Source organism: Crinia signifera, chromosome 5 (genome assembly GCF_055691185.1).
Source record: "Crinia signifera chromosome 5, ASM5569118v1, whole genome shotgun sequence".
NCBI lineage: Eukaryota > Metazoa > Chordata > Amphibia > Anura > Myobatrachidae > Crinia > Crinia signifera.
This window is the reverse complement of record NC_139221.1, coordinates 261,748,678-261,765,685: the sequence shown is the minus strand read 5'-3', so window position 1 is coordinate 261,765,685 and position 17,008 is coordinate 261,748,678. Positions and strand designations below refer to the sequence as shown.

The 17,008-nt window shown below is 37.8% G+C and overlaps 1 protein-coding gene across 1 annotated transcript in view; it reads left to right on the top strand.

Moving 5' to 3' along the window:
• SKAP2 (src kinase associated phosphoprotein 2) overlaps positions 1 to 13,565 on the top strand; it is a 257,554-nt gene extending 243,989 nt beyond the window's left edge. Inside the window, exons 12-13 of the mRNA XM_083188933.1 lie at positions 11,895 to 11,996; positions 12,353 to 13,565. Of these exons, the coding sequence (XP_083045059.1) occupies positions 11,895 to 11,987 (93 nt within the window). The 3' untranslated portion in view covers positions 11,988 to 11,996; positions 12,353 to 13,565. The remainder of the gene's footprint in view (positions 1 to 11,894; positions 11,997 to 12,352) is intronic.
• Positions 13,566 to 17,008: the final 3,443 nt, after the last annotated feature.

Genomic DNA, 17,008 nt, shown 5'->3' with positions numbered 1-17,008 from the left:
ATTTACCAAGTTCATTACAGATCACCTTTTTGGCTAATGTTTGCATTATACTATGTTCTACACCATCTAGTGGTAGAAATGGAAAATTGCGCTTTTGTCAAGCAGGCTCAACTTCCTGAGCCATCAAGTGTCAGCCATGTGCAGAAATGAATCATGACAAAACCATGTTGTTGATAAGTTGTTACAAGCAATTATTGTGCGCTTAAGGTTGAATGCATCAGTAACATTACTGACAGAGCACATGATGCTTTCCTATTCAGTACAACATACAATGCAGAAGGGAATAGCCAGAGAAAGGAATATTTCCCTTGATGAATGAGTCTCTACATTACATGAAGAATATGCTGGGGAATGGCCACTTGAAATCCTTAAATTTTTGCAAACACATTATTTGGACGTAACCACGGTAGTTTTCATTGCACCCTGGCAGAAACGCCAGCCCTGATAAGGAATGTATTTAGTGTGTATTACGCATACATTATTCATTCCGACATTGTTTATGGCTGAATGTAACATATATAATCTGTACATTAAGTTGGTGAAATTATTTTTAACTTAATAAAAACATTTTGTCAGCGCCTGCTGCTTTTGTAAACATTTATGAAGGTTTTATTAAAGGAAAAGCCTGCGATTCATATGGTATTTATTTAACAAATTGAAAGCAGCCTATTTATAAAAATTCGTCCTATAAGAGTAGATCCATTTTTGAATGTTGTCTTAGCTTGCGAAGATTTGTGTTTTTCTTGAAAAATGCTCAAGTATGTGTATCCTTCTGCTTTCACGTTACACAATTACTAGCTGTTACGTGAGTGTATTTAAGCCTCTGGCACTGCAGGGATCGCTATCCTTCAAAGCTTTTGGGGCATTTGGGTAGATTTTAACCTCTGCACCTTGATCGTTATAAATCTTTGTGCTGTTACTTTCCTTAAAAGGAATACAGTGTCTCAGTTTTGCAGCTGACTTTTGTACCCCTGGGTTCAATTATGGTTTGTTACATCAGTTTGCGAGAATGCGGTCAATAACATATAATAGTGCAGACAAGAGTTGCAAGTTTACTAATGCTTTGTACAAGAAAAATACACTTTGTTATCAAGCTCGAAATAATTAAATTTTTTAGGATGTAATTAGATATGCATGCATTTATGACTATGGGGTATTTATCAAGGCTTTGCAAGAGACATAAAGTGCCAACCAATCAGATCCTCAGGTCATTTTTTAAACTCTGTAACATGTACAGAAAATTAAAGCTGGTTGATTGTCTCACAATCGTATGTGTTGGAAAGCTGTGATAATTATCGCCTAATAAACATTCTAAATTTCTTTATTTACAGTCATTATTTTACAATCATTAACATACGTTTCTTCTTTTTATTGCTTTTCATTTACATAGTGATAATACGTTTTTTTTTTTACTATATTGAAGGTTTAATAACGTAAAATGTTGTGAATATAATAATAGGGTTAATAATACAAGTTGGGAAGACAACAGTCAAGGCATTCCAATGTGTGGAATAATTAGAATAAGAAGACGTATAATATTTTGTGGCCGAATACAAAACAAGGCGATTATTTGGCAAAAAATTGCTCATCTGTAGACTCAACCTTTCGGGAATTAAAATGACTGCCTTAATTGAATCCACCTGCTTTTGTCATCACTACAACATACATTTAATTTATCCTTCCTTCAAAAGTTTTCAATGAGTATCAACAAGTCATCAACAATTATACCAGGCAGATATTTGAGAGTGCACATGGGTATTGCCGACACACAGTTACTTTAAAGTGTATCTGTTCCTTGCACATACTGGTGGCAGATGTTTTGGGGTCATATGGTATTCATATGAAATATGCTGGTAGGTTAATTGGCTCCCAACAAAAAGGAAATAACCCTAGAATGAATGTTTGTGCATGTACAGTATATGTGGTTGGGAATGTAGATTGGAAGCTCCCCTGAGGCACGGACTGTTGTGACTGCTCAACTATGTAAAGCGCTGCGTAATATGTGCGCACTATATAAATAACCGGTAATAAATAAACAATAAATAAATCCATGCAGCATATTCATTTAAGTAGAATGACATTTTGGTTTAAAAAAACTTTCAAATTAATTATACTGTTTAGAACAAACTGTCATTGAAATACCATCCCATTCTGTCATTCACAGATGTACGGTAGACATGTATGTATGAAAAATAGATAGGTAGATAAACACTGTATAGTTCATTTATTTTCTGAGAAGCCAAGAATGTCTGCGAGAAAACCAGACCACTGACACAAGCATAGAAGAACATACAAACACCACACATATACAGGTGATAGAAACGCCAGCCGCTGCCATCTGCCGGAAGGGGGCTCGAGTGCCCCATTCCGACTGAGCCCTCAGTCGTCTTCTGCAGCTCCCCCCACAGCCCCCTCTCCAACCCCCCCAAGTGGCCCCCAGCTTCCCCAAATTTTTGCCCGTCTCCCCACTGCCGTGTTGACAGAGACGCACGTGCATGTGAGATGCTTACGCATACCCATCAGATGGAGCGCCTCTCCACCAGTTTGCACCAGCTAAGAAAATGTAGGTATTCCCAGCGCTGGCTGAGAGGCGCTCCATCTGTAGGTCATGAATAGGAATTTCACTCATTATCTCAGTGCTGTGTGGCAGTAAGTGTATGGTATAACTCACCGACAGACAGGAATCCGGCGGTCAATTCTCTGACATCGGAATCCCGACTGCCAGGAGCCTGACAGGGGGGCGAGCGCTTTCAAGCCCCTTGCTGACTCTCCCTCTATGGGGGTCGTGGATTCCCCACAAGGGAAATAGCCTTATACATCGGGATTCCAACTGCCCTGACAGTTTGGATTCTGATGTTGGAGAAACGACTGTCGGAATCCCAACTGTCTGTGAGTCATCCGGCACCCAACAGTAATGCTAACCATCAAGCCATTGTGTTACAGAGAGAGTTTTTTCACTTGCACTGTATATTACATTATTATTACATTTTATTTGTACATTACATTATTTATATGCAGTGCTGTACATATGGCACACATTAGAACAATACATGGTATACAGAAGTTAACATTACAGTAACTGAAAAACTAAAACAGAGCACAGGTAACAATTAGCAGCACAATTCTCAGACGTATATGGCTATGATCTGCCAGTTTATATACTTCTCTTCGTGGGTTGGCGATGGTTACATTTGTACCACAGGGAACAGGGAGCACCATTTTCATTTAGTGCACAGCACGTGAGATAACATTGTACTTTAATGACCTGGCATAATGTCTGCTAGAACAGCATTGCCACTGCACAAACTGCCCATAATTCTCTGATAAGTGTTCCAGGAGATAGAAACTGCCCTGTGTTACTCTTAAGGAAGTGCTTTATTACACTGCAGGGGAATTATATTTACTCAGAGGTTGGCATTACAGTATAGCAGAAGGAGTTAAAAGAAAAAAAAAATAAGTTATCCTCACTTCTCCAGCACCGTAGATCACAGCCCAATGAAGTAAATCTAGCCACCCATCTACACATAACTTCCTTTCATTTGAAGCAAATTCCACGTCTCATCTTTAAGCTGATCTGACCTTAAAGACAGGGCATAGACGATCGTGACAGCAGGTGATAGAGGTTGGGAAAGCTAAAGACCCCCAAGGCATGATTAAGTAAGGACACTGTCAGGAACTGGAAGAGGTGCAGGGCCAGTACATGAGTGTTGGTGCCCCCATCTGATCCCTCTTTCTTACAGTGCAAAGCAGAACGAGTGTGGTGGAACAGCAGCTGCCAGCCTCACCAGTAGGAGGAGCTAATTGCTGCATCTTCCTTTATTTATTTATTTTATTTATTAACAGTTTCTTATATAGCGCAGCATATTCCGATGAGCTTTACAAAAGGAGACAGTGATGCAAGAAACTGGGTATTTACAGTCAGTCAAAAGGAAGGAGGGCCCCGCTCGCAAGCTTACAATCTACTCAGTGGTCCTCATTCTGTTTCACTCAGAAAGGCAATTCCTTCTAAAATTGTTGATCCGAGATGTGCAGACAAGGTAAGGAAGCAATCAATCACAGACCAGTATACTCTAGAGTTTTGGATATAAAAATCATTTGAATAATAGGTACTTGTGTAGAATCATGGCTCCCACGATGGGCATCGTATACGGAAAAATCGCATCGCATCGCATCAGATCGCATGCGATCTGATGCGATGCGATGTCATTTTTCACTGAAATTATGGACATGAGTTGAAATCATGTAAAATGCACCCCAAATGTCATTTTTCACACTGTACCACCCCCACTATCAACGCCAACCCGAAGCGTGGCGAGTGCAGCGAGCCCGCGAGGGGCGGCGGTACGCGTCCTACGACCTTTTCATACCCCCACTATCCACGTCGGCGTGGAGTTGAGAATAGAAAGTGTGGCGAGCGCAGCGAGCCACCGAGCCTGAAGCTTGGCGAGCCCCGCGAGGGGACGCGGATACCTGTGAAGCGCGCGAGGGGACACGGATACCTGTGAAGGTATCCGCGTCCCCTCGCGGGGCACGCTGCGCTCCCCACGCTTCGGGCTCGGTGGCTCGCTGCGCTCGCCACACTTTCTATTCTCAACTCCACGCCGACGTGGATAGTGGGGGTATGAAAAGGTCGTAGGACGCGTACCGCCGCCCCACACGGGCTCGCTGCGCTCGCCACGCTTCGGGTTGGCGTTGATAGTGGGAGTGGTACAGTGTGAAAAATGACATTTGGGGTGCATTTTACATGATTTCAACTCATGTCCATAATTTCAGTGAAAAATTACATCGCATCGCATCAGATCGCATGCGATCTCATGCAATCACATGCGATGCGATCGCATGCGATTTTTAACAAAAATGCATAAAAACACGGTAAAATCGCATCACATGCCATCGCATGCCATCGCATGCCACTACATATGGCATGCGATGGCATGCGATGGGAGCCGTGATTGTACACAAGTACCGAATAATATGAGGAAGATATAATATCTTTGTATTTTTCGTATCATTGTTATAGTCAAAACTTTGGAGTATACTGGAGTACAGATGTGTCCTCTTACATCTGTGCTGCGATGCGCCTGCATCACAGCAAGGATGTTGCGGCATAGTAGGGAGCAGGCTTCGCACACATCCGCTATGCCATTGAAGTGAATGGGATCAGGTACAGTATGCTCGTGCCCCAACCTGCCATTCACTTCAATTGGACCCAGAAGCAATGAGAACACAGCACTCCCGCTACAGTAGCTGCCATGTACAGTGTAGCAAAAAACATCTGTATGACAGGAGAGGCCCTGCCTCACCGCACATCACTGACCTGCAGTGCGGCGGGGCAAAGCTACTGGCTTTTTTGCATTGTTCCCGACTCAGAATCAGCTCTGTAATGTTAATCAGCCACACTAAATATTGTGCTTCCAAAAACAGAATAAAACAATGAAAGAATTGCACAGTATTTATATGGTGATAACCGTAAATGTTCACATTGTTGCAAATAATCTGTATCTACGAAGTAACTAATATTAACAATCAACAAACGTGCATTTCATCATCATCAACAACAAAACATATATGTTTACATATTTCTACTGTAAGTTTATGGAAAGCCATGTATTTGTAATTCACTATATTTGGAAAGTTCCGCTTTTCTGCCCCCTAGTGGTGATGCCATTCACTCAAGAAAGGTCAATCCTTACAAATCATGTAAGCATACATTTAACATCAAATCCCTTCCATAAATTAAACTTTGTGTTTCCTAAATTCAATGACTTAAATAAAAATCTCCCTATAGATAGTTAGCTTGCTAGCAGTGCGTTATTATATATTTGTTTGTCTAGTTATACTACTTTGTACCTGTTGTAACAGAAAAGGCAATCTATAAATAAATGCTAGTACTGTATTAATAGAATAATATGTGAGCTACAAATGTAGTACAATGCATTCATTAGAAATTAAATAAATATTTGTCTTCACTTTTAGTTTAAACACATGAAAAGCCAGGGACTATTTTAGACGTATACAACATATGACATACTGAGTAGTACAAATCAGCCAGATGTTCTTCTACATACCATAAAATTAGGATCACAAATCTGTGTACAACTCATAGGCATACATTCTTTAGCAGCCACTGGTCTGTGGTCTAAGATGTAGCCAATATGTGCTAGTCTGCTTTAGGCTACGTGCTCCAGCTGTAAATCACCGGCCTCCAGTCTACAGGAACTAAGACATTTTTCAAATTCTATCACACCTGCACTTACCATCGCGGTGCTCACTCTTTGTTATGTGGAACACTTATAAAAAAAATTGTAAAGTCAGATGAAAAAAAAACAATTGGAATGCTTAAAAAAAACAATGTACTAGAAATATAGTGACTTTTTATCATAGTACAACCACCTACAGTTAAACTAATATTATATTATAAACTGTATACGTTCATTGTTCAAAAGTAGAAATCTGCATTAAAACCGTATCAACCAATTAACAGTTAGCTTTAATATATTTAAAGAAAGTTAGGCTTGTTTACTGTAGTTTTCCATCTTTTAGCAATATTTACTAAATCACACTCATTGGATTTATTTAATAGAGTACATGATGTGTGCCATTTTAACAGCAGGAAGGCTATTTTTGCCTTTTAAATTGTAAAGGGGGGTTTATTAATGTTTGTGTTTAGATCCACTTCTGTTCTTTGAAGAGGATGTAACGTTAGGTGAGAGCGGAAGTTGTTAGATGCCCTCACAGCGTTTTTTATTTTATCTGTAATTTATGTTAGTGTAGGTTATTTTTTTATTTATTATTGCAGCTGCATTGTACCCTTGCGGGCTCAGTTCAGGCACTGTGGCTCGCTTTGCTCGCCACACTTTTATATTCCCCCTCCATGTATACTTGGACCCAGTGCATGATGGGAAAAAATAAAATACAGAATTGGTTCTAGCCGCAACCATTTATTAATGATTGGCAGTGATAGAATTGTTAGAGATACAGTACCCAAGGGTGTAACTACCATAGGTGCAAGGGTTGCAGCTGCTATGGGGTCCAGAGCTGAAGGGGGCCCATTATTACTATCTAAGTAATATGTTTTACATATATTTATCACCATCAGTTGCTAAATAGGGGGTCCTTACAAACTTTTGCTATGGGGCCTATGAATATCTAGTTATGCCCCTGTCAGTACCAGCCAATCAGCTTTTGCCTTACACGTTACAGACTGTGTTGGGAAATTGACTGTTAGGTTGGTACTTTATCTCTCACAATGTTGTCTCTCTCCAATGTTTGATAAATACCCCCTAAATCTGAATAGAAGATTGCAGAAATCATGCTAATTCATACAACTCACACACTGTTAAATAAACTCCATTGTAAGTAGGGCGTGCCTATACCTTATCACTGATATCAAAATAGGTGCATCATTTACATTACACAGCATCAAAAGAAATGCAATATTTTTAGGGGGTTTCATTTTCTGTATTATTTTGTCAATCAAGAAAATACTCACCTATCAACAAAATAATAGATTTTCAGATTTTATTAGAACAGTGGTAGCCAACTCCAGTCCTCAAGAGCTACCAACAGTTCATGTTTTCTAGATCACCTAGCTGGGGCACAGGTGCACTCATTACTCACTGACACTTTATAAATGATCCACAGGTGGAGCTAATTACTTCACTTGTGATTCTGTGAGGAGACCTGGAAAACGTTAACTGTTGGTAGCTCTCGAGGACTGGAGTTGGCTGCCCCTGTCTTAGAAGATGCGTTAGCTGATACATTCCATATGCTTTTCTAAATATAATCTGCTTTATGAGGTTTCTGTAATGTCAATCTAGTAATTTTTTTTCTCTTTTCGTAATATGATAGTGCTCACATATACTTAAAAAAATCAAGTATCTTTTTACAGCAGGGAAACCATATATATATGTATATATATATATATATATATATATATATATATATATATATATATAGAGAGAGAGAGAGAGAGAGAGAGAGAGTATGGAAATATCATCAAATCTGTACACACACACACACACACACACATTAATTATTCTATAGCCTAAATGCTTGAGACCATATGTATTATAAATATTAGATTTTCTGTATTTTGGAATATTTGCATACCATAATGAGATGTCGTGGGGATGGGTCCCAAGTATGTTTCATATGCCCTTATACACAAAGCCTAATGGTCATTTTATACAATATTTTTAAGATTTTTTGCATATACCAAAGTTTGTTTACATTGAACTCTCGGGAAGCAAAAGTGCCTCTAAGTCACAGTCAAGTGATTTGGTATTTCAGTATTTGGGAATTTTGTATATGATAGACTGAACTTAGTAATGGAAATTAGATGTTTACAATCTTATGCATCTCCCCAAGGATTTCCATAGTTCAATAAGCAAAATGCCTCAGATGAACATTTTGTCATAGTGGCGTCTTATTGCAATTTACAAATATGTAGAAAAGAAATAAAAGACAATAATAATAAGAGGATTATTAGAATTATTTTATTAATTATTTGATTGGATATACTTTTATACTCGTAGGGGGGTATTCAATAAGGTTAATTGCCGAGCCAGAGCAATCCAATTAGCAGGGATTGCCCTGCATATGAATGCCCCAAAGGCAGACGGATATGTAAAAATTGCAGAACTGGGTTTGTGCACAAAATAAAAACACCTTGATTTCTAGTTTACACAATCATTGGGTTTCCACACCTGAATCCCAATTTTTAGGCACAGAAAAAAATATTTAAATGAATAGCCTTTGCCCAAACCATAGGGATTTTTGCTGAAAATTAGCCATACTATTATTATTATTATTATTATTATTATTATTATTATTAATAATAATAATAATAATACCAGTTTCTTATATAGCACAGCAAATTTGTTGCGACTTACAATGGAAAATTGTATACCCCCTTAGTATACATATCTTAAATAATATATAAGTGTTGACTACAATTAAAAGAAAATGATGTTATTTTCCAATGATGGTAGATCCAGGTCAAATAGGATCATTTTGCTTGTAAGGGCTTTAGAATAGTTTACCACTAATACCTGCATCATTTGAGGCTTTTTACACATCTGAGGATAAGCAAATAACTAAAGAGTACATTGCGCAAACTACAGACGACTTCCCTGATTTCAGTACTGTATTATTCTAATATTGCAGTTAAAATGTTCAACCAATAGTATTTTATATACTGTATGATTTATTTGTTCAACAAGCTCAGTCTTGCTTGTACTGTATATTTTAATATATACTATTATTAAATGTTTGTATTCAAATTTCTTAGAATAAAAGATTAGCACTGAAGAAATGATCCTGTTTGAGCAGCATTGGTGGCTGAGAAACCATTGCTTTGTTACATTGGGGCAGATGTATTAAGCCTTAACAAGAGATAAATACAAGGGTGATAAGGAGAGATAAACGTCCAGCCAATCACCTGCTAACTGCCATGTTACAGGCTGTGTTTGAAAAAAGTCAGTAAGGAGCTGATTGGCTGGATGTTTATCTCTCTTTATCACTCTTGCATTTATCTCTTGTAAAGGCTTAATACATCTGCCCCATTATTCCTTAAAATTCACTACTACTGATTTACTGTTTATATCAGTTCCTGTATACCTGTATTTACAGATTTGTTTTCCCATCAGGGAAAGTTACAGTATATATTCCAGCGGGTTGGGATCATTTGGTCTATTGCATTATGGTAGAAAGTCATTAGGTCGAATCCATTAGGTCGACATGCTAAAAGGTCGACATGATTCTAGGTCGACATGGGAAAAGGTCGACATGATTCTAGGTCGAAAGGTCATTAGTTCGACAGGTCATTAGTTCGACAAGGTCATTAGTTCGACATTGTCTATGTCGACATTCACAAGGTCGACATGGGGTTTTTCACTGTTTTTTTACCTGAATGTCAACACAGTCGACATGGACACAGTTTAAAGTGCACTGCATCCCCTCGCATCGCTCGCTGCGCTCGCTATGCGTCGGGCACGGTGCCTCGCTACGCTCGGCACACTATTTTATTCTCCCACCACGCCCTAGTGGATGGTAGGGCATGAAATACCGCCTGTCGGCACATGTTGGCTAAAAAAACAGTGAAAAACTCCATGTCGACCTTGTGAATGTCGACATAGACAATGTCGAACTAATGACCTTGTCGAACTAATGACCTGTCGAACTAATGACCTTTCGAACTAGAATCATGTCGACCTTTTCCCATGTCGACCTAGAGTCATGTCGACCTTTTAGCATGTCGACCTAATGGATTCGACCTAATGACTGTCGACCATAATGCAGTAGACCAAATGACCGCATCCCATTCCAGCACACAACAGCATGAGTGAGGTGACATCACTGATCTCCAAATATAAGAACATATTTTAAAGAACATTATGCATAATATATTGATGCTACTTGTGTATTGTAACAGCAATATAAATGATATAGTGGGCAAAATACTATCAGAGGTATTTATCAAAGTGTGTTGAGATATCAAATTGCGAGAGATAAAGTGCTAACCAATCCGCTTCTATTTTACATTCTACATGCTGTGTTTGAAAAATGACAGGAGCTGAATAACTGGTACTTTATCTCTCACACCTTTAAAGTAAATCACTCGCTAAGCTTTGATAAATACCCCCCATGTATTTCTCTAAGCTGTATCTCTTTTTTTGTCAAATTAATTATTTTGTTTTCATGCCTTAACATGTAGATGATTTACATGTAATTTACATAGTTTAGTTTTACTGAAAAATAACATATGTAATGTGGGCTGTAAGTTTATATATTACTTTTTTTTATTTAAGCAAAAAATGTCTTCCTTCAGTTTTACCACTGCAACCTATAACATTTAGCATGTAACATGTCATGCCAGGTATGATTAGATTTGTTACTACTACTGTATTATATACTTTCATTATTACATTCTTTTTCATTTTTTTTCCCTGCTTTTTTGCCAACAGTTTTTGTTGGACTTCTCCAACACATTTAATGCGGTATCTACCTTCGGTTTTTATTATTTAAATTCCTTTGTTTGTCCAGGACTAGCGCTATAATTAGGCACATCTAGGTAAATGTTGAGAATTCTAGTGGTCAAGGGCCACCTAGAACACATTGGGGTAAATTTACTACAGGAAGTGTCACTCTGTAAAGCTGCTTTATCTTTTGGCAGTTTTAGTAGCTGGATTTAAAGTGGTACTAACGAGAAAAACAAAACACAACAATATATGTAATAGTATCGCGCCTTCAAATGCAGTGCATTAAAGATGTGGTGGATTTGAAAAGTGGTGCTTAGTAATGTCATTCATCTAGTGATTATTATGCTCATACGGTTCCCCCAAACTGCTGACGTGAAGGAAATGCAGTCACCAGCTTCTTACCTGTGATCTGTAGGCTGTGATTCGCTGAGAGAGTGACATCCACCTACCTAGGTAAAAAGCGGGGGCCATTTCTTATTTGAAGAGGGCGCCATTGGGCCCTGTGTGTATAATTTGTATCAGATCATTTTGAATTGTACTGCATTATCTGTTTATGCACCTGGTAACTATTATGTACCACAAGTGGCTTTCTCTGAATAAGCTTATATAAACGTACTATTTTATTTCCTAAAATCTTGCCAGTATTTTTATATCTGTTTATTCAGAGACCACTAAAATCATATAGTAATAAAACACTGCCTTATTTCTAGCACTGCTATTTTACATGTTTAGTGGTTATTCGCTATTGGAAATAAACAACAACCACAATTTAGTGGGGTGCTTCAATCATGGCTTGGTGGCTATAATTAGCAGACCAAACATAGGGCAAAAACATTTAAAAGTAGCTTTGCATTAAATGATATTACATTTGTTCTAGGCAAAAGGTTAATCCAGCTTATTGTTTTGAATTAGGAGTACAATAGATATGGCTGGTGGGTAGGAGAAATGAAGGGATCCATTGGCCTGGTGCCTAGAGCGTACATAATGGAGATGTATGATATTTGAGAGGCCTGGGTAAGTACATTTTAATCCAATCTACTATAATGGCCTCATGTGTTCTCCTGTTCTCTGTTTTATAAGCATTTCCTTCCTAAAACCTCTGCAGCAGTTATATTAACTTAAGGACTGTGGCAAAAAATAGCTTTTAAGCCTTAATTAATACTGCTCCATTAGTCGTCTGCATGCAATAGAATCCCACATTGCAATGACAGAGTGCTCTGCTTATCTCTCCCTCAGCTTGCTACTGTATATTGCTTTCAATCAAACAATGCAATTAATTTCTGTCTTAGATACTGAGATCTTTACGATAAACCAATTGTATCTGGTTTTCTTTTCTCACATCATTTTTATAATTTTTTTTTTTTTAATAGGAGCCGTCTTTTACTAGAAATATTGGAAGATATCACCAGATGCACGGAACATTTTAAAATATTTTCCTTTGTGTGTATTATTGTATTTTTATTAAGATAATTAAATGTACACGAATTGAATGTGTTTCCTCCCTTAGTTCCCATTATTGCACCTATTATTATATTAATTGCTTTTAGGCTAGGCACGTTTGAAAGCGATATTACTATGTGTTTGCAAAATCTTAATCATTACAATTTGCCAATATGAGTTACAACTGTAAAATGTACATTTTGGTTATGTATTAAATACAGAGATAATGCAAAACATTCACTGTCACCATTGTAATTGTATGTTAAAATGAAAAATTAGATATATTCAGAATTATTTTCTAAATATTATTTGCAATTAAGTATTTTTAAAAAATGATTACAAAATACTGATTATATTATTTAGCATAGATTTACCTGTGTATTCATCAACATAAAATGTTTTCCATGTCAAAAATGTATGTTAAAATGCTAAATTATATATTTCCAGAATTTTGTTCTAAATATTATTTGCAATTAAGTATTTTTTTGTTAAATATGATCACAAAGTACTGATTATATTATTTAACATACATTTACCTGTGTATTCATCAACATAAATGCATGTGCATTTTACATCGATTTTAAATATAATATTCAAGTTGATGCAGTTATTGGCCAGCAGGTGGCAGATGTTTGAAATAAATGATAAAAAAAAGTACAGCCCTTCCCCCTACAGATTATTTTAAAGGTGCACTGAAGAAAATGTATTCCATTGCCACAGATCTATTTATATCCCTTCTACCTGATGCCCAGGAGAGGGAGTCCTTCACCAACTGATCAGCCCACTGGTCTGACCTTTGGTTCACTTTTGCATTTTCATGGTTTTTTTTTTTGTTGTTTTTTTGTTGGCTTTTGAATTTTAGGATTTTAGTTCTAACCTTAAACAGCAGCACAACTACAATCAATTTCAATTTAATTCAATTATTTTTACAGTGTAATCCTTTCAAATTCTTAAACAAAGTAATCTGTTGAATTCTGTTTAGGACATTTTTTGCTTTGATACAAAAAAATTATATTGCTCCTTGCACACCTTTGTATTAAATGTAAGTGCCACAGTGATATTATGTAGTGTGCGCTGTGCTTGCCTCTAAGTGGTTCACCCTGCAAATTTCTAAGGTTCAAATAAAGTTTAATTGTTTGCAAATCTGTTATGATGCTAATAATTCAACAGCCTGCTGTGTTACTAATGAAATTACTTTATTATGATTAATTTGGAAAATAGTGTGTTGATTGTAGTAATTAAGCACAACAAGGTGAAGTAAATGATTCCATTGCCATCTGGCCTGCAAGCACAATAAAGAAGTACAGTGTTGCTGTCAAGCAAACAGATTCAGATAACTCAGTGTATTAAGCTCCTTCCATTTTCCTAGAAACTAAAAAAGATCAATTTGACTGAAGTTGAAATGTTTGTTACCCAGCATCCTGACTCTTATTGCACCAAGATTTATGGCTAAATAATACTCCTTTCGGAAGAGTATGCAATTCTGGTATATGTTACTCTCCCAGTCTAATATTTATACTCTCTCGGGTAGACACAACGCTTTTTTTGATGACATATCGGAATTAATATATTTTCAAAAGTCATATATTTAGAGCAGATAGGCCCCTTTTGTGGCTGGGGCAAAGCATACGTGCACAAACTAAGCTGACCCCTATTATACAAACATTAATTACCTATTTTTTCAAAGCAGAGATGTGCTATATATATATATATATATATATATATATATATATATATATATAGTCCAGGAATCCACACACAAGGTGTAGAAAGGAGAGCACTCTCCAATCACAAATGTAATTTTGTGAAAAATCCAAAAGAGTTAGATAATGAAATAAAGAGACATCACAATCCTTGGAGATAAAGGTGATATAATAGTATGACAGCCCCGACGTTTCGGTCCTAATCAAGGACCATTATCAAGGAGCATTGTCATCAAAGTATACAGGTAGTCAGCGATGAGGTATTCTCTGCCATGTAGGACAGGACAAGATCAGCTATCCAGAGAACCAGAGATCTCCTCCAGCAGCAGCAACAGCAGCAGGAGAGGAATACAGAGGGCTGGCAGCCTGCAGACCCTGGTAGCCTGGACTAGCAGACTTGGAAATGGCTCAGGCATCACATACAGTACAAGACAAAGTGGAACAGTAGAGAGAAAATAACATAATGAAAAACAGATCACTGGGATCTTTTTGAAAAGACCAGAGGGAAAACCATACTGAATTCACGCTCATATACTAGTGGTGGGAAGTCCACTGAAAACGGTACTTCTCTGTGTGTGGGGTGCCGTTTGTGCCATATTTGTGGTGGAGGGACCACCCTTGAAGCATAAAAATACTACACTAGGAGGCGCCTATCTCATCTCTCCCTATATATATATATATATATATATATATATATATATATATAGATATATATATATATATATATACCTTAATTTATCACAATGTAGTCATTTTTATAAAGGGATGAGTTTTATTTATATTATTATTCAAATATGTTTTTAATTTAGTCAAATGGGACCAACAGGACAAGAGAATTTAGTTGGTCTCTCTAAAAGCTGGGTACACAACAGACAATGTGTAAACGACGCAACGTCTTTCCCGGTGACCATCGAATGATGCGGAACGAGCACACGTATGTAAGGTTGTTCTGAGACAACCTTACATGTGTGTGCACCCTTGAGAGGAAATGGGCAGGTAGCTGACATCTAATGATATCAGTGTTCTCATGGGAATGACACTGAAATGCTGGGTGTTCCCTTATGGTAATGGGGCTGGCTGCTGCCCCACACCCCTCTCCCCCCCCCCCCCCCACCCGCTATCCTGGGTGTGTGCACTCAGCGATCCCACTATTCGCAGTGGGTGCACACACCCAGTGCATGCACATGCGAAGCAAACAGAATACTCCCCAATACGCACCAATACGCTAAAAATAACTGGTTCAGATTAAGCTGCATGCATGACCAGCCAGAAGACACAATGAACAACTCTTGGAGGCACGTGATGGGAATGATTTTTCAGTCCTGATTTGTCGGAATCAGCCAAATAACGTCTAATGTGTACCCAACCTTACAGTCACCACTCCAATGCACTGTACCGTAAACTATATCTAATAGTAATAGGCAATCTGGACCTCAACCTGTCAATGACAATGGGGAGCTGGTAATGGTGGCATATGCAGCAACGCCTGGCCATCATAATGGTTGTTTACAAATTTCCTCTCAGAGAGATGAGGTCTGCATAATAGGCCAAAGGTAAGGCGGTAAAAATAGCATATTTTAAGGACGTAACACTATTGGGAATTTACTAATAAAGTTGAAATGTCTAGTAACTCATAGCAAGCAAGGAGCAATTTATCTGGTGACAATACAATAAAAGCCAAATGTTTGGATGTTTTTTGTGAATATTACATGTGTTCTTTTTACTTTGTTAAGTTGGATATACACCTATTCGATCCCCGGATGATCGGGTTCTGATTAGCCAAGCAGTGTGTATCAGCTGTCACCCAGTGATCCACTGTGATGTGGCAGCAGCAGCAGTGAGACAAGCGGCACCTAGATGGGGATCGGGAGGTCGGCTGTGCAGCACATAAACTGCAATCTCTGGATCCCCACCATTGAAGCAGCGTAATAAACCGCTGATTGTCTTGCGCTTTTGCATCTGTGCTGCACACAGTACACATCTACACCGGATGACGATTGAATAGGTGTGTACCAAGATTTAGTGAATTATTCCTTCTGAAAACATAGACTGCTAATAGTATGCAAAACATCAACTGTTCATTTTAGTCAAAGAAACAAGATTAATGGAAAAACTATGACCAATGACCTCAATCTAATTATACAATAAGTGGGCAGCATGGATTTTAAACACCTCGCTCTTTTGTGATAATAACAAGTCACAGAGCTATTTACTCCTGCTTACAATTTGCTCCTAAATTGGTACTCTTTATTCTACTGACATCTACAGTACTACAATTCTATGGGGTCTATTTATCATTTAATATTTGCGATATATTCCCTGAAAACACCTGTGTGTGTATATGTGTATATATATATATATATATATATATATATATATTTATGGTATAAGATCGCACTCCATATAATGAATATACAGCAGCTGGGGTCCACAACTTAAACGAAAAGCCCATGTATATAAACAGGAAAAAGACTCACTCTCCAGACAAAGTACATGCAAATAAAATCAGCTGTGTATTGAATTTTCATAGGCAACAGTTACAAAAATCATACTCAACGTTAGCGTTTCAGTCCTAGCAGGACCTTCTTCAGGAGTTGAACAACCAATGCATCCATAAAGGGTGAAGCACAGCGTGGACCACACAGCAGGAGCAGGCTTCACCCTTTATGGATGCATTGGTTGTTTAACTCCTGAAGAAGGTCCTGCTAGGACTGAAACGCTAACGTTGAGTATGATTTTTGTAACTGTTGCCTATGAAAATTCAATACACAGCTGATTTTATTTGCATGTACTTTGTCTGGAGAGTGAGTCTTTTTCCTGTTTATATATACAGGTTGAGTATCCCGTATCCAAAATGCTCGGGACCAGGAGAATTTTGGATAA